This window comes from Cucurbitaria berberidis, assembly GCF_010015615.1.
Source record: "Cucurbitaria berberidis CBS 394.84 unplaced genomic scaffold K460scaffold_5, whole genome shotgun sequence".
Taxonomy (NCBI): Eukaryota; Fungi; Ascomycota; class Dothideomycetes; order Pleosporales; family Cucurbitariaceae; genus Cucurbitaria; species Cucurbitaria berberidis.
The window spans coordinates 1,564,149-1,580,195 of record NW_024468939.1 but is presented as its reverse complement, the minus strand read 5'-3'; the positions used below and the strand labels follow the sequence as shown (position 1 = coordinate 1,580,195).

Below are 16,047 nucleotides of genomic sequence, written 5' to 3'. Positions count from 1 at the left end.
TTCTCTAAGGAAGCCTACTTAAAAAAGGGCTATTATTACTAGTTTTTTATAAGGCCTGGTTGCACAATAGACCTCTGTGCTGTTGCTTTTGGATTCTGTCCTTTGAACTCTACATTTTGGCCCCTTCTGGCCGAAGGAGTGATTATGGTGCTGCTGGGTTCTCTTGGTGACGGAGGCCAAAGGAAGCAATTCACCCCGAAGGCGATGTTCGACTGGTACGAAGCATGTCGTGAAACTATACCAGGCGTAGGAAGCTTCTCCGGCATCGAGCCTCTTAATCACTCGTGGCCTGTACGACAAGGCTTTCGCAAATGCGATCCGCGTCCTACTACCTGTCTTCATTGTGGACTAACACCCCTCAAAAAGTCAATATGGTTGAGAACAGAGGCAAAGTATGTCTGCCCAAGCTGTTGGGAGCGAAGCTTTAAAGGACAAGAGAAGCGGCAGCTAGTGAAGGACTCTGGTCAGGTGAAATGTGGAAGAACAGCTTGCGAATGGAAATTTGGGCCACATGTCGATTCAATCAAGAAAGAGCGTCCAGGAATAGCACCAAAAGATGGTATCAGTGGCACGTGGCTTTGTCAACCCTGCTTTAGCGCGGCAGTAAGAACTGCAAAAGCATCGGGAACCATACACGTGAAAGCGAAACGAGGGCTAAGAGCAAAGAGGGCAGGTATCGCCTGCTGTCAGAATGTTAAGTGTGAAAGGCTATTAGGGCAGAACAAGATGAAGAATGAAAGACCGGCAGTTCGACCTCGATCTGGAATTAGTAATCTCTGGCTCTGTATTAATTGTTTCCGCAAAGCATGCTGTGGGACTCTCGACACAAAGTAGTTTCTCTCTAAGTAGATCCTAAAGATCTCTAGCCATTCAAGATACCTTCACTTTCTGAGGGCTCCATGCTGCACGTTTGGAATATGTAAAAATTGGATGAAGGCTGCGCTGTGCACTAAATCAGTTGCGTCTTGCGTACTCGCGAGTGCCTTTCTATCCAATTTGTCAACTTACTAGCTAGGGTTAAAGTATCGCGCAGCTATAGCGACGAGGCGAATTAATTCATTAGTTACAATACTAGTCAATAACATAGAAGATAATGTCACCAGTTAAAGGTGCGCTATTAAGACCCCCACAAAAGTGAAATCTCAACCTTAGTTGTCTGCAGTCCTTAATTTAGTGTCGACTAGATTATGTGCAAAGGCCGCTTGATCATTACTGGGCAAAGGTAGTTCTTTTTACAGGAAAATATTTGGGTATGCGACGTTCATGAATCCAGATTGTTCCAGAACCGCATGTCTTCCACTACACAGGAGGGAAGGTTAATCTATAAATATGGGGATAAGAAAACCTGCACCCCTGTGAAGATGACCTTTAAAAGATTTGCACATAACCTAGGCTAGAAGCCACTCCAAAATGCCCCCACGATATTCACAATTTATCGATTTGGCTCACACCCATGACCGCCCATTCTATGTGGCCTTGGGCTGATTCGTTGCAGACATGAAGGCGCTGATATGCTCCTCAGACGGCATCTTCTCCAAAGGCGTCAACCAGCTCTTCTGCTTGTCAAAGCTGGAGACAGCCTTGACAAGCTTGATGAACAGTTGGCTGTTAGTCTTGTCAACGCGGCCCTTGAAATTTGCTATCAGATTCTGGATGTTCATGCCCTGAGGAGGAAGCGAATCGTAGATCTCTTTAGCGGAGGGAATGGCAGGTTTGCTCGCGGAGCTAGGACTTCCAGCGCGACTGCCATTTAGCTGGGATGAGGCTGTCGGGCTGCCTGCACGACTAGTGCCAGGGCTGCCGCTGGGAGATCCGCCAAGAACAATCCTATTCTTGTCTTTCCTCTCCTTCTTTCTCTTGATCTTGCCGGCATCCGTCATCTCACTGTCACTACCAGATGCAGCACCCTTGAGGTTCGCGAGCGATGATTTGCGTGAGCCATCGGCAAGCTTGTCGCGGTTCTTCTTGTGCTTCTTCCTTGACGACTCGTTGCCACTAGCTTCTGAGAGGTTAGGAGAGCCAGGTCGTTTCTTGCTCTTGCTATCAACGGGTTTGTGGCTCCCTGATGGGGTGTTGGAGCCCTTGGAGGACGTGCCAGACGGAGCGTTACCGCCATCGGGGGCTTTGCCATTCTGTTCGGCTGCTTTCTTTTTCTCTTCTTCCTCTTTAGCCCGCTGTCTCTCTGTTTCGGAGTCGGTGTCGGATTCACTTTGTGTCAAATAGGGGTTCTCCTGGTCGCTGTCTAGGTAGTCGTACTGCTTCTCGCGCTTCGCCAGTGTTTTTCTCGTGATCTTCTCCATAGCCTTCAACTCGTCAGCTAATTTGCGCTCCTGCTCTTCTTTCCGCTGTAGTTCTTGCTCGTCTGGGCGTTCCCAAAGGGCGGCTTGAAGTTGGTCTCGCTTTAGCTTTTCAGAAGCTTCCTTGACGTCTTGTTCCTCGCCCTCGAAGAGGCCGTTGAGACCTTCTTCATCGTCGGCAAAGTCTTCTTCGAGATTGAAGTCAATATCGTCGGCATCTGCTTCACGCTTGACATAGCCGCCTTCGTCGTCGTTGCGCACTCTCCGGATCCTGCCCTCGTCATCGGCACCACCACCCACACGGGTGCTCAGCCCATAGCGGTTTCGCGCCTTCTCAGCATCGGCCTCTCGTCTTTCGGCGCGCCTCTCGATGTTCTTGAGGAATCCAGGTACGTTCTCGACTTTGTACATGACCTTGTCGAGATCATCACCCGCGGGCTTAACTTTGCCTTTGACGTTGAACCTATACCAGCGCTCCAAGGGTTTTAACTGGATGGCACTATTGTGCGGGTCGTTGGGGTTGCTGGTGGAGAGCATAACGTGAGCCTCGGAAAGCTCGGATTCGTAGGTGCCAACCCATGTCTGCTTGTTCTCGAAATCTTCTAGATGCCAAGGAAGTGTCTCTTCGTAGCGCAGCAGCTGTCGCTTCTTCGCCTCGGGTGTATCATCGGGCCGGTACTTCTGCTCTGTCTTCTTCTGGAAAGCATTTGGCTTTGTACCCGTAGGCGCAATCTTAGCCTGGTTCTCTTCGCGAACCTTGCGGCGCTCTTCTTTCTGCTGCTCGATGCGTTCGCGCTCCTTGATCTCTTCGAGGTCTTCCTTTGTTTCCTCCTCTTCGAAATGGGAGCCTGCTCCACTTGGCGGCGCACGGGGGTCTCGACGGTGGAGGCGGATTGGCGCCGTGAACTGCTCCTTGCTTGCGATGTCGATGCGGTCTTTACTCTGTAGACGCATGACGTGGTGTCGCAGCTCTTTCAGGTCGCGGCGCGTCACGACCAAGGGGAAGGCGCGGGCGCCTTGAGCGAGGAACTCGTGCCGCAGCGCGTCCTGGGTCTGAGTGCCGTCGTTGACAGTCGAGCCGGGCGCGGGCTTCTTGCTCTCGTTCATCTGCGTCAGAGACACCAGAGGCCGGGTGATGTTCTGCAGTGGCCGACGCGGTTTTAATAAAGGGTCGGCCTGGGGACGCGGGCGACGGCGGCGGACTGGCGGCTGGCCATTCGCAGCTGTAGGTGCTGCGGGCGCAAGAGGCGCCGGTGCATTTCCGTTCATAGCGAGCGTGGTTGGGTGTAGTTGCTAAGGCTATGGAGAAGAATGCGAGAGGGAGCGAGGGTCGGGAGATAAAGACCGTGTTGAGGCCTGCCAGGCTTTGTTGAAGACAGTAAGAGTCGGAGGAGGAGGGTACTGTAAGCTAGGGTCGTCACAGCTCCACTCCGCCTCGGGCCTCTAACGCGCCAAGCCGATTCGGAACAACCCTCTCTCCGGTATCCAAAAAGGTTGGGAGTGTAACACCATTACTCGCGGCTTCATCGTGCCTGCTATCCTCATACAGCGCACTCCTCTGGAAAGGCATCACAAGAGCAGCAGTGTCAAGTCTACTTTTGCGTCGTTCCTCTGGGCCACCGATTGCTCCATTGGCAATCAGGAACACCATCACGAGCTCCAAATCCCCAGCAAACCCGCCCGTGACAGCACTAAGCTACTAGTACAAGCCCGTCTCGTCTCGTCTTGCTGTTGGCCAAAGCTGTCTGCGACGACTTCTTATCCATATTGGATGTGATTCTCTTTTGGCACTGCCCACTACCTCGATTCTCCGAGAACCACTACCCATCTACATACATATAACGACGCGTTGTTTGCACTAATCCACCATAATGGCACAGGAGAATACGTCAACGTCCAATGGACTGGAAAACCAAATGCGGAATATGGTTCTCGGCAATGGGACAATTACCAGCGAACAGACTAACCAAGGCCCTCAAAACCCTCAATCATCGCAGCATCGGCCAGGGCGTGGACATGGACGTGGATATGGACGCGGCGGTGTCTCTCACGGCTTCGAGAGGAACTACCAAAACTACGCTGATCAGGGCCAAAGATGGCGCGCGAATGGTCCGACAAACCAATCGCCCATGGTAGCGGGGAGGGTATATCCATCAAGTCAACGCTACCAACCGCCCCAAGCAGGCTATTCACAAAACGCATCACCAGGAGATCAGAGTAGGCACTCTGGGCGGATGCCACCAAGGTCTTATAACCAGCGCACAACCCAAACCCCAACGGTGCTTCAAAGGCCGTCGGGTAATGCTATGCTGCCAGTTCAGGGACAAGCAAGCTCATCACTACGGTCACAAGCCTCCTATCCACCTCAGCACAACGCTACACAGCCTCGGGAAGACCCAACGGCACAGATCGAGCACCTGGACCACCTAGCGACACAAGAGATCCCAGGAATCGAAATGAGTCTTGCTGAGCTGGAGGAAAAGGAGGCATTCAGAAAGCACCTCGAGCGCATCTTGCAGCAAGCTTTTGCTGAGAATTACCCCGGAGATATAGCCACCCATTCACTAGTCGGCTTCGGTAGTTTGGCTTCAGGATTTGGCATGCCTGGCTCGGACATGGATCTTGCAGTTGTGACAAAGTGGAATGACCCTTCCAGATCAGACGTGGTAGAAATTGATCGCAGCATTCCGCGTCTCCTGGGACGCGCAGTGCTCGATGCCAAGCTGGGCGGTCGTCTGCTTACGAAGACACGAGTGCCGATTTTGAAGATATGCCAGAATCCGACAGATGCGCTGTATGCTGCCCTTTGCGAAGATCGCAAGAAATGGGATGGTCTCCCTGAAGAGGAAGGGAATCCTGGTGATGGTCCACTAAAGCCTTCGTCGAAGCCGAAACCACTGGTAAAGGCTGATGGCGAAAAGTCTGCTGAGCCCACGCAACGTGCGAACAGCTCGGTGATTGGTGAAGGCTTCCCAGAGCTTGGCTCTCAATCGGCTACCAAGGCACAACAAAAGACACGCTCAAAAGACGAGCCGATGAAGAGTAATGCTCCTACATTAGCTGCCAGACCAGATGAAGTCAACAGCAACGGAACCAGCAACACTGCCGCCAAAAAACAGCAACCTCGCGCCGAGAAGGTCTGGACGCGGGAAAGGGCCATTGGACCACTCGACTTTCCAAAGACTGGCGTAGGTATTCAATGCGATATCAACTTCGAGAATCCCCTCGGCATTCACAACACCCATATGCTCCGCTGCTACTCTCTCACTGATCCTCGCGTACGCCCTATAGTCCTCTTCGTCAAGGCCTGGGCAAAGCGCCGCAAAATTAACAGTGCCTATTCCGGCACACTATCTTCTTACGGTTGGGTTTTGATGGTCGTGCACTACCTCGTAAACATTGCCCAACCACCAGTCTGCCCCAATCTCCAACACTCCATCCCCCAACCGACGGACGTCGCAGGCCTTGCGAAGTTTATGGGGACCACCGTCAGTGGCTACAGCGTTCGCTTCTGGCGCAACGAGCAGGAAATCACCGAAGCAGCACAAGCAGGCCGGCTCACGCAGAACACACAGTCGGTCGGTGCACTTCTTCGTGGCTTCTTCCAGTACTACGCGGGCACCCCGGCGTACTTTTACGGTCCGCGGCCGCCGCAGTTCTACTGGACTAACGAGGTTCTATCACTCCGTACACAAGGCGGCATCCAGTCGAAGCAGAGCAAGGGATGGGTCAGCGCCACGACGAAGATCACGGCAGAGAAGAAAGTCACGAATCGGTACTTGTTTGCCATTGAGGATCCCTTCGAGCTCGATCACAACGTCGCGAGGACCGTTACGCATCGAGGTGTCGTGGCGATTCGAGATGAAATCCGCCGAGTTGGGAGGATACTGAGAGCTATTGGGCAGGGAGTGCAGCCAGAGGGGGGCATTTTCGATGAGGTTTTCGAGACCGTGCTGTCGGCGCCCACACTGAATCCCGAAGAGGTAGGAGCGCCGCAGAAGACGACAGCGGAGAAAGTCGACGGCACGGGCCAGGCCGAGGAAGACAGCCAGCAACGTGTAGGGTAATTTGGATGGCATAGTTATCTAAGACCTTTCGCTGTTCACGGAGTGTGTCTCTCTCACTCTATGTAATAGCATCACATGTTGGCAACACTGGCTCCGAAGTGGCTATGATTAGCATTGTAGGCTGTATTGATGATGTGTTCTATATTCAATGTTGAACAACCCATATAACGCTATCCACGGCATGGTTTCTAGCTCTCAATGGAAAAACATCCTAGTTACTCCGTCACGAAAACGCATGTAGTCAAGATATCTCAATAAGGCAGTCATGAAGCAATTGCATTCTATCCAAAATGCAAAAATAAAAATAGTCGTACTCCCGGTACGCCGATATGCGTTAGTGTATCCAAGTCTTTTCCCGTTTCAATGCAACGCTTTCTTTGAGAGACGCCAGTGACCAATGCAACGGATGCAACAAAAGCGCTCAACGCGAGTAGTAGTAGTTTTCAAAATATCACCATTTTGGCGGCCCAAAGGTCTCGCCTTTGGGTACGGTCTTGTACGGGCAAGCTTTCCAATCGCAGCCCTGCAACGACAATGTTAGCATCCGTTTTCGCTATTTCCTGTTTGAAAGACTCGAGTGAGTGACTTACCTGTTTGTAGACCTCGGTACCCCACCACTTGAATCCACTCATCCAGCCGGGGAAGACGATGCCGAAGAAGATGACCACAACGCCAAAGGCCAGGCCAGAGTCTAGCGCTGCGCTAAGCATCATGTTGTACTTCTTCCACCAATTCTTCCGTCGGTTCCGGATCTCGTAGTTGAATATATAACACACGATGGCCCAGACGGAGAAGTTGAGTCCTGTGGCGGGCGGAATCCAGCTCAGGCTGCCAAATACAACAGCGAGATTGACTTTGCGCAAAATGGATTTGCGGTTGTTGCGGGCAAAGTACCAGAGGATTACTGGTGCTATTGCGCCAACGAGGAAAGCCCATATGAGGGGCCGATAGAGGGCACCTACGCCGAAGAAGCGTTTGGGTCCTACCACGCCCCACAAGATGCTGCCGTTGAAGTGGACGCGGGCGATTGGGCAGTTGAATCCATTGATGGCTTGTGGTGTGCAGATACCGGGGATGTAATTCAGCATCCAGTTGAGCACGCCGATCTGAGTCAAACTAGAGATGATGGTGACGGACAGCTGGAGCTTGAAGAGGATACGCGGGGGGATCTTCATATAGTGGCCGAGCTTGAGATCGGAGGCGAACTTCAAGCCTTGTGTGGAGGAAATGTAGCCAAAGGTAGTAAAGACCATGTTTGCGACTGGTCGGCCGGGGAAGATGGCGCCGCAGATCAACTGGCATATGAGATATATGCTACTTTGCTGATTGGTGATGGCCATCACGATGCCAATCGGGATGAAGAGGACTGCGCCAATGCCCAGTGCTAGTAACAGACCATGCCAAGGTAGATGGACTGGATAGTACTCAACGACAAATACACCAACAGCGGCCATGCTGACGCCAGTCAGTATGTACCAGGCTATTGGTACATCGTCGTATTTTCGCATGAGGCGATTGTGCACATCTTCCGAGTTCAACAGGTCTTCAATTTCGGGTTCTGAGGTTGTCCTGGATTTTGACACTCGATATGTGGCGGGCGATGTGGGACGGTCGTCGCCCTCTGCGCTGTTCATCAATGGCTGATAATCGACTGATGTCGCCTCCTTTCGGATTTCCACCCACGAGCGTCGCCACTGCCTCCAGATATCTTTGCCGTGCCACAACCCAGTATGCGAGAGTAGAGCAGTCAAAGCGGCAAACTGAAGCGCGTAGCTAAGAACGTAGGTGATTGGGAGGTAAACCCGGCTGTACTCTTTGTACGCTTCCTCGTCGAACAAAAAGTCTTTTGTGAGAATTTTGCTGACATTGTACGGCTTGCCTCTGTTGTCCCATACCGCAGCTGATAAGATGGGCATGTAGGAGGAGTACATGACGTTCTTGTAATCTGTACCTTGTCAGTATTTTGTGCATATGTAGTGCTACGAACCACTTACACATTATCGGTGCCGCAATCCACATGACACCAACAAGACCACCAAAAATGTTCATGGCAGCCCAAAATGGTGTGACAAGCGGTGATCCAATGTAGGCAATTTGCGCCCAGTCGAAGGTCAACGGGAATAATCCAAGACCAGATGCAATTCCAAACTGCGAAGCATTAGCATGAATTTACTCGAGGGACGAGAAATCAACGTACAAGGTTAGCAACAACAACATTGTTGGGTGCGAACCACGTGATGACGCTGAAATAGCTCAACGCAGGGAAAAGTAGACCGGGAAGAAAATAGAAGGCGACCGAGCCTAAGAATATGCGACCGAAGAACTTGCGCGGTGATATCGTCCAACCATCGGCTGGCTTGTTCTCGTCCCTGTGCAGAGCTGTGAACATGGCAGTAGAAACCAGAGTACTCGGCCATATCATGCCGCTGGGCCGAACGAGATAGCGGCGCGTGATGCCAGCAAGGGAATAGCCTAGGATTTGAGTAGAAAGAATAAGCAGGATTTGGTACATGATGCCAAGGTCCTGGTGGTAGAACTTGACTTGCTCGACAATGACCTGTATGTTGATTAGCATCGCAAGTTACCGACTTGAATTCAGACGACTGACATCTGTAGCGAAAGCAAAGCCGAAAGACACATTGCTGCTGACGTAGACGCAACAATGTTCCTTCTCGTTCCAGCGGCCTTGTGCAAGCCAGAGCCGTAATCGTCGTTTCAACGTAGCCGTGGCAATCGATCGCTTTTGAAGAGATCCATTGATGAAGATTTCCTCCGGGTCATCTAGTCGTTTGAAGAGTCGATCCCAAAGGAGACCAAGAGGGTGAACGAGCAAAAGAGCAATAATAGGAGTGAGGCTGACGCTAGGGTATCGTAGGGAAAAAAATAGGTTGGTCGAAGAACCGGCGATGGAAAACAAAATGGAGAGAAACCACATGCGCGGGGTATCTATAGACAAGGAGGTATTGTCAGTAGCAGCGACGGACGCCCTGACTTGGGAGTAAGGTGAGTTGTCTAACGGATCGCCTTTGATGTCGTGCAAATCGTCGCTGTCTGATGCCTCATCTTCGTCAGGGCGAGTGCGTGGGCGTTCTTCTTGGCCGTCAAACTCGTCATCAAGCGTCTTGCTGCTGCGACTGGCATCTCTTGTTCTCCGTCGCGGCGTAGTGGAGTCTGTAAGAATAGGCACACCCCGGGTGTCGTCATCACTGCCGTTGGCGAGAGTGCTTTTTCCCTTTCTCCTTCCTCGTGGCGAGGTATTGGTCACATGAGGCTCATCCGAGTCGTCAGGGCTCACAGACAGGATCGGCAAACCTCCATAGGACCCTAGACTGCAATCAGCATAGATTCGCAAAGCAAAGCAAAGCAAAGCAAAGCAGAGCGTGTTTGTGCCATGACTGCGAATGCGCGCCGTCCCAGGGTGTTGGAGACGATTCAAAGGGAGGGTGCTGCGAGTGCATTCTTCAGCTTACCTGTGCCCTGCGCCGGAGACGAGCGCACCAGCAACAGCGGGCGCGACGACATGGCGATGGGAGGAGGTTTGTCGAGAGGACGAGGGGACGGATCGTGCTTGTGGCCGGGCTCGTCATCAGATCTTGTTTCAGCTGTGGCTATGTTTCTTGCTTTTTCAGGCAGAATGGCATTCAGCTCGTAGCTGCCGGCAGAGGTAGACGGTCCCGCGTAGCTCGTATCGCCAGTGCGCGAACCAGTGCGCAGAGAAACAACCGACGACGACGACAGCTCAGGCCCGGACTCATCAGCCATAAGTACAGATAGTGGGTAGGCGGCCACTAGAGCGCGTGTGCAGGTGTGCCGGTGTCGAACACCAACTGGGTTGGTGCGACGTCAGCGATATCAGACGATCAGATAAAAAATTCAGCGGCTACGCAAGGGTGCGCCGTATTCTTTCGAGGATCTGATTAGAGGAGGTGGGGAAATTTGGTCCAGAGTACAAGGCTTTAGGGGCAGCAGGCCAATAACGAGCTGCAGTTCATGAATTCATCAACGTCAAGCCGGTTAGATCCGGCCGCGATGTGGGGGCCGCAAAGTAAAATGGTGACGAGCTGTGCGGGAATCGCGCGGCTCGCGCGGGCGGCATGCATATCATCACTGCTCCTGCATAACTCTAGGTTGAGAAACCTGGGTACAGCTGATTCATGACATCCTGCAGCTACCGGGGTCTAACATGTTGTGAACATTCAGAATTTGCTTCGCTCTACAAATATTGGTACATGGCTATTCCGTACTGACGTCATGTCACATGTATTAGATGATTCCGCTTCACTTGACGTCCACGTGCCCGGGTATGCCCGCGTGACCTCCTTCTTGCTGTTGTTTGTGACCAGCAGTGAGGCCCCCTACCATGCGGATGGCCCCCTCGGCGTCATCCTTGTTATATAGAAACAGCCCTTGCAGCGATGCCGTGCTCACCGAGTCAACCAGCCCCAGTTCTTTGACTCTTGTCATGAACCGTTGCTTGGCTTCCCCGCTCACATCAAATTCTGCGTAGAAGCGTTCCCACAACTGCTCAATCTGATACTCTGTCGCTTCACCAAGTCGGACTGTCATGTCGACGCGTCCGGGGCGGATGAGAGCCTCGTCCAGCCTCTCGACGTGATTTGTCGTCAAGAATATGATGCGCTCTTCGGCACTGGCAACTCCATCCAGCGCGTTGAGCAGCCCTGAGAAGGTTACAGAAGCGCTGGCAAAGCCATCTGGTCCGGGCGTCTTCCGATTCATAAAGGCAACATCTACATCCTCTAGCAGCACTACCGTGCGACGCGGGACTTTGGTCAGCAGATGGTTCAATCGGTCGTCGGTCAGGCCTCGCTCGCTGACATTCAGAATTGCAATGTTGAAGTCTAGATGGCCTGCGACAGCCTGGATGAAGGAGCTTTTCCCTGTGCCTGGAGGCCCGTAGAGCAGATAGCCTCGTCTGTACGGTATGCCACGGTCCAGATACCACTTGCGTGACGAGATGAAGGCCTCCATGTCTTCCACGATTCTCTCCTTGACGCCACGCTCGAGAACCACAGAGTCCAAGGGGCGTTTCCGCTTCGCATCGCCGAAGGGCTGCCACATGGTGCCCATTGAATTGTATATGACCGTCTTGCCCTCCTGTGACTGCTGGTAGATTTGGTGCGCCTCAGCGAAGATGTCTTCGAAGACTTCGCGATGAGAGTATAGCGTCGTGAGACTGATGGTCTCAAAGGGCACGCCATCCTTGACGCTCAGACTGTTCCGTTCTCGCTGTCGATCGACGAGGATGAAGGCGTTCTTGTAGCGCAGGAAGTGTTTGCCGGGCCCTGGCACAAAGGAAAAGTGAGCTGCGTGCGAAGGCCCCTCTTGTGGCTGGAAAGTCTGCACTTGCAGGTGGTGCATGCGAGGATCGATGCGATTGAGCACTCTCGATAGCGCAGTGTTTTGCGCAAGTGGTCTCGCGCCAGCTTGCTGTGCCCTATGGTAGTTGGTCATCCATTGGAGGAGCCACGGGTAGGCGTCGTCATGGCGGGTTATTTCGAGGTCGACGAGCATACGCCGGCGCACGAATGCGGCGCCATGCTGGAGTCCTTTCTGGCCTGTACGCGCCGCAACCCCCAGCGCTGCGAGACCGAAACCCTATGGCACTGGTGAGCACACCTCCAACTCAAGAAGCCACCACCAGGGTCCATCGTACGGCGGCAAAGAAGGGATTCTCAGTGAGGTGCGAATACAGCGAGCCCGAGCTCGCACTGTTGCCGGCGGTGATCTGCTTCGCCAGCTCTCGATGAGGCGTATTCGGTTCCATAGGCTAGAGGGAGACGCAGAGGTCAAGAAATTTGAGACGCGAAATGGCCGCTAAAGCGGGACCAGGCCCATGCGCCGCGTGGACAGGTAGCACCATCCAGACAGCGAGCGTTACAGGTACTACAATGGCCTGTAGCACGATTTTACTGGCATATTTCATGTCGCTACGGAGTCATGTCTATATCACAGGATTAATCGACAGTTCCCTCAAAATCGAAGCGTGTTTCGTGCTGGCCAGGCAGGCAATGTGAGTTGCATCCGCAATCCGGGGTCGCGTCCGCGCCTTCCCAGCACTGTGGAGCGCTAGGGCGCTACTATCCAATGGAGCTCGGGCCTCTGACTGATAAACACTACCACGCCGCAGCCTTCCTAATTCACTGAAAAGTAGCCCTAGAAGCACTTTGCAAAGGCGTCGTCAGCCTCGAGCATCTTCCCTTCTTTACCTATCCGCCATGGCTGCCGTAACCATAGGCAAATCCTATTTCGAAGCTCTACTGCGAAAGTGAGTGCCTGCTACTATTTGACGCTGATAGTGCGGCGGGGTGTTTGCTAACCAACCTCATAGAGCTGAATTTGTGCGTGTACACTCGAATGACAGCTGCGTGCTTGGTCTAGTCAATCCATCTGACATCGATTCCTAGCATACTTCTGCGCATGATCTCGACTACTACTCCGACCTCTCCAACAATGTCACCATCTCCAAGGCAGAGCACACGTACCTGGTATGTCTATTTTCTTCTCTACCACTCGGGGCCTTGAGCGCACTCAAGTTGTCTACATCACCGCTCAAATCACTCTATCCATGCATCTGTGTATCTGATTTTGGCTAACTTCGACTGCCTAACAGCTCCAAGCAGTGCGAGAATACCGTACGTAACTGCGACGCAAATTACGCTCCCGCTGTCCGATCCCGCTGGCGGCGAAAATCCTCATATGAACCACGCACAAATTCTAACCAACACCAGACTTGCTTAAAAATGCTCTCTTTCGCGGCGGTCTGACCAACGAGACCTTAGAGACGCTTCTGGAGGGTGAGAGCGGAGCAAACGATGAGCCCTCACAATACGACTACCAAGGCGGGGAGACGTTTGAGAAACCAAACACGACCTCCATAACGATGAGTGTACCATCGCACATCGAGACATCGCCAGTCTCAGACAACACAGCTATTGGCAACGGACAACATTCTATCGCTCAGCCGCGTACACTGCAACGAATTCTCAGCTATGGCGAGCCTAGGTCTTCCATTAGCAGCTCTCCAAAGGACGATGAAGAGTACGACCAAGCACTCTCTCAGCGTGTTCCAGTTCACGACCAGCGCACTGTCCTGATTACCAACCTGTCCGAGCGCACCACTCACAAGGACCTGGCTGGTATCGTTCGCGGTGGGAGACTGTTGGATATCTTTCTTCGCAACGACCGAACGGCTACTATCTCATTTGTCGAAGGAGCTTCGGAGTTCTTGGCCCACGCCAAGCGGAACGACATCTACCTGCACATGAAGAGGGTAAGGAAGTTGAGTGAGGCTTCTTTCTACAAAGCTAACAATACCAGCTTGAGTTCCGCTGGAGCGACCGACAGTTTCATGTGCCAGCGCATGTGTCCAACAAGATCGCCAACGGAGCAACGCGGAATCTAGTAGTCCGGGGAATTGCTAGAAAGCTGACAGCTGACCAAATCCGGGACCATTTGGATCATATCCACAATCTGGTTGTGGTCGATGTCTACTTCAAAGACGGGGACGCGTACATTTCCACGAATTCAATTCACAATGCCTTGTTCGCCAGGACCTGTATGATGTCCCGCACGGCGTATAAAGGAACACGCATCGACTACTACCCAGACGAGTGCGCTGCTCCGCTGCCACGATCTACTTCGAAAGCTCATACACCAGTCCCGCACGTCTCGATGAAACCCATGCCGATCACGAATCAATATGCACTTCTCGAAATCGAATCTGAGTGCAGTTCTGACTCCGACGATGAATCATACATGACCCACGGCATTCGAGTCGACGGCCACAACTGGGCAGACACTGCAGTAGCCTGAGCGAACGCAATTGAAGTCAGCGCTCTCAATGCTGCCCGGTGTCACTTCGCGTCGTTGACGAATATGTACGTTGAATTTCGCAACACACTCTGAGGCTGGTCGAAGCTCTTAGCTTGACGATGATGCTATCGCCAGATGAGACCCCCACAAGTGCACAACATGGCTTCGTCGTACAAAGGAAATACGGGTGACTGGTTTCTGGTCGTTCTAGTGCATTGATTTCTCATCATGGGGGACATAAAGGTGTTGTACATGGTATATATCCACTGAGTATACACTATTTGGGAGCCCAATTTGGGCTTCCAAGGCGTTGTCTGGAGTATGGTTCCTTCCCGTACCTAGATACCCCTCGACTATCGTAACGAGTTTCGGAATATGATCCTTTTTTAACGCTTACATCTGTGTTGATCAACCTCTGGAAATGACCCAATGTTGTCCTGGAAAGCTTATCCCCTTTTAGCGAGCGTTAGCTCCACATGTGATCTTATCCGTCACAGTCACTAAAGTTCACAGCTACACCATAAATCGTCACACAGGCAAACTTTCCTACCACTGAGTTACCTAGCATCAAAATGGCGCCAATAGTCAAAGTCGCAGTCATCCAACTTTACCCAAAAGTAATTCCTCCTCCTATCTCGATCTCCACATCTAATCCCCGCCTATCACATTGCTAACCTCCGCAGCCCATGCAACTCGAGCACAACTTCAGCAAAGCCGCAAACTTCATCCGCTCAGCAGCAGCCCAAGGCGCAGAGCTCGCTGTATTACCAGAATACCATTTGACCAACTGGGTACCCAAAGACCCTGGCTTTGTAGGCCTGTGCGATCAATGGGAGACTTATCTGCAGAAGTATCGCGATCTAGCGAAAGAATGCAAAATTTGTATCGTCCCGGGTACAATCGTAGAGACTCATAGGGAGAATGAGAAAGAGGAGGATAAATTACTGAATGTGTGTTATTTCATTGACCAGGAGGGAAATATTGCGGGGAAGTATGTTAAGAAGAATCTATGGTATGTCACCCTCCTACATCTCCGTCACGAGAATACCCGTCCTGTACCACACTCTGCCCAAGTTACAAATACTAGTATGGACTTGTATAATCAAATTCTGCTCTCATTACGCAAATTGTATGGATCTACAGACGCCACGCTGACGACTCGCCGACACAGGGGCCCCGAACGTGACCACCTCACTGGATCGGGACGAGATGTGCATGAAGTGTTCGACACACCAATTGGCAAAGTAGGCATGCTGATATGCTGGGACCTCGCCTTCCCCGAAGCCTTCCGCGAACTCATCGCCAACGGAGCGAAAATCATCATCATCCCCACCTTCTGGACACTCAACGACTGCAACGAGGCTGGCTTGAAGCAGAATCCCTCTGCGGAGGCATTGTTCCTCGATAGCATGCTCACCGCGAGGGCATTTGAGAATACATGTGGTTTGTTTCCCTTGTCCTTTTCGCAGATGGGCAGTCCACTACTGACTAGAACAGCGATTATTTTTGCGAATGCGGGTGGCCCTCCGGGCCGGGGGTATGCTGGCCTCTCGCAGGTCACTGTGCCTTTTGTTGGGCCTTTGTCAAAGCTTGGGGGTTGCGCGGAAGGTATGAGCGTGGTGGATATCGATATGCAGATTCTGGAGGATGCCGAGGCGAATTACGAGGTTAGGTCTGATATCGCGAGGGATGATTGGCATTATGATTATCGGCATTCGAAGACGAGGGAGAATTTGTAATGACATCTATGTATCAGAGGAACAAAGAGTTTCAATTGTTATATTCTACTAAGCACAAGAAGATTTATAAGAGGATTTCCAAAGCGCCTACGCCCTAGTTGGGCTATCGCT

The 16,047-nt window shown here is 52.2% G+C and overlaps 6 protein-coding genes across 6 annotated transcripts; 3 read left to right on the top strand and 3 right to left on the bottom strand.

Annotated features, from left to right (window-relative positions):
- The first annotated feature begins 81 nt into the window (after positions 1 to 81).
- K460DRAFT_175672 (uncharacterized protein) lies at positions 82 to 1,150 on the top strand. The gene has a single exon (XM_040927001.1). It carries the CDS (start codon positions 145 to 147, stop codon positions 832 to 834), a length of 690 nt encoding a protein of 229 aa, XP_040784468.1. The 5' UTR covers positions 82 to 144; the 3' UTR covers positions 835 to 1,150.
- K460DRAFT_369927 (uncharacterized protein) lies at positions 981 to 3,697 on the bottom strand. Its single transcript, XM_040934055.1, has one exon. It carries the CDS (start codon positions 3,564 to 3,566, stop codon positions 1,467 to 1,469), a length of 2,100 nt encoding a protein of 699 aa, XP_040784467.1. The 5' UTR covers positions 3,567 to 3,697; the 3' UTR covers positions 981 to 1,466.
- A 471-nt stretch (positions 3,698 to 4,168) lies between these two features.
- Positions 4,169 to 6,364, top strand: K460DRAFT_398031 (PAP/OAS1 substrate-binding domain-containing protein; the record flags this gene model as incomplete). Its single annotated transcript, XM_040936184.1, has 1 exon — positions 4,169 to 6,364. The coding sequence occupies one exon, from the start codon at positions 4,169 to 4,171 to the stop codon at positions 6,362 to 6,364; it is 2,196 nt and encodes a 731-aa protein (XP_040784466.1).
- A 451-nt stretch (positions 6,365 to 6,815) lies between these two features.
- On the bottom strand, positions 6,816 to 9,886 carry K460DRAFT_294289 (OPT-domain-containing protein; the record flags this gene model as incomplete). The annotated part of the gene is made up of 6 exons (XM_040929482.1): positions 6,816 to 6,887; positions 6,955 to 8,309; positions 8,359 to 8,512; positions 8,562 to 8,921; positions 8,973 to 9,688; positions 9,835 to 9,886. The coding sequence occupies 6 exons, from the start codon at positions 9,884 to 9,886 to the stop codon at positions 6,816 to 6,818; spliced, it is 2,709 nt and encodes a 902-aa protein (XP_040784465.1).
- Positions 9,887 to 10,537: 651 nt separating this feature from the next.
- On the bottom strand, positions 10,538 to 12,106 carry K460DRAFT_369925 (26S protease regulatory subunit 8). The gene has a single exon (XM_040934054.1). It carries the CDS (start codon positions 11,894 to 11,896, stop codon positions 10,643 to 10,645), a length of 1,254 nt encoding a protein of 417 aa, XP_040784464.1. The 5' UTR covers positions 11,897 to 12,106; the 3' UTR covers positions 10,538 to 10,642.
- A 419-nt stretch (positions 12,107 to 12,525) lies between these two features.
- On the top strand, positions 12,526 to 15,940 carry K460DRAFT_388721 (carbon-nitrogen hydrolase). The gene is made up of 10 exons (XM_040935711.1): positions 12,526 to 12,650; positions 12,714 to 12,723; positions 12,790 to 12,870; positions 12,996 to 13,017; positions 13,114 to 13,655; positions 13,703 to 14,188; positions 14,755 to 14,814; positions 14,881 to 15,209; positions 15,369 to 15,640; positions 15,695 to 15,940. The coding sequence occupies exons 1-10, from the start codon at positions 12,601 to 12,603 to the stop codon at positions 15,934 to 15,936; spliced, it is 2,094 nt and encodes a 697-aa protein (XP_040784463.1). The 5' UTR covers positions 12,526 to 12,600; the 3' UTR covers positions 15,937 to 15,940.
- The last annotated feature ends 107 nt before the right edge of the window (positions 15,941 to 16,047 follow it).

Excerpts from the sequence above, each read along its gene's own strand:
- K460DRAFT_388721 (XM_040935711.1), top strand. The coding sequence starts at position 12,601 with ATGGCTGCCGTAACCATAGGCAAATCCTATTTCGAAGCTCTACTGCGA. Across the intron at positions 13,018-13,113 it reads CCAAGCAGTGCGAGAATACC|ACTTGCTTAAAAATGCTCTC; the intron begins GTACGTAACTGC and ends AACCAACACCAG. Across the intron at positions 14,815-14,880 it reads TCATCCAACTTTACCCAAAA|CCCATGCAACTCGAGCACAA; the intron begins GTAATTCCTCCT and ends TAACCTCCGCAG.
- K460DRAFT_369927 (XM_040934055.1), bottom strand. The coding sequence starts at position 3,566 with ATGAACGGAAATGCACCGGCGCCTCTTGCGCCCGCAGCACCTACAGCT.
- K460DRAFT_369925 (XM_040934054.1), bottom strand. The coding sequence starts at position 11,896 with ATGCTCGTCGACCTCGAAATAACCCGCCATGACGACGCCTACCCGTGG.
- K460DRAFT_175672 (XM_040927001.1), top strand. The coding sequence starts at position 145 with ATGGTGCTGCTGGGTTCTCTTGGTGACGGAGGCCAAAGGAAGCAATTC.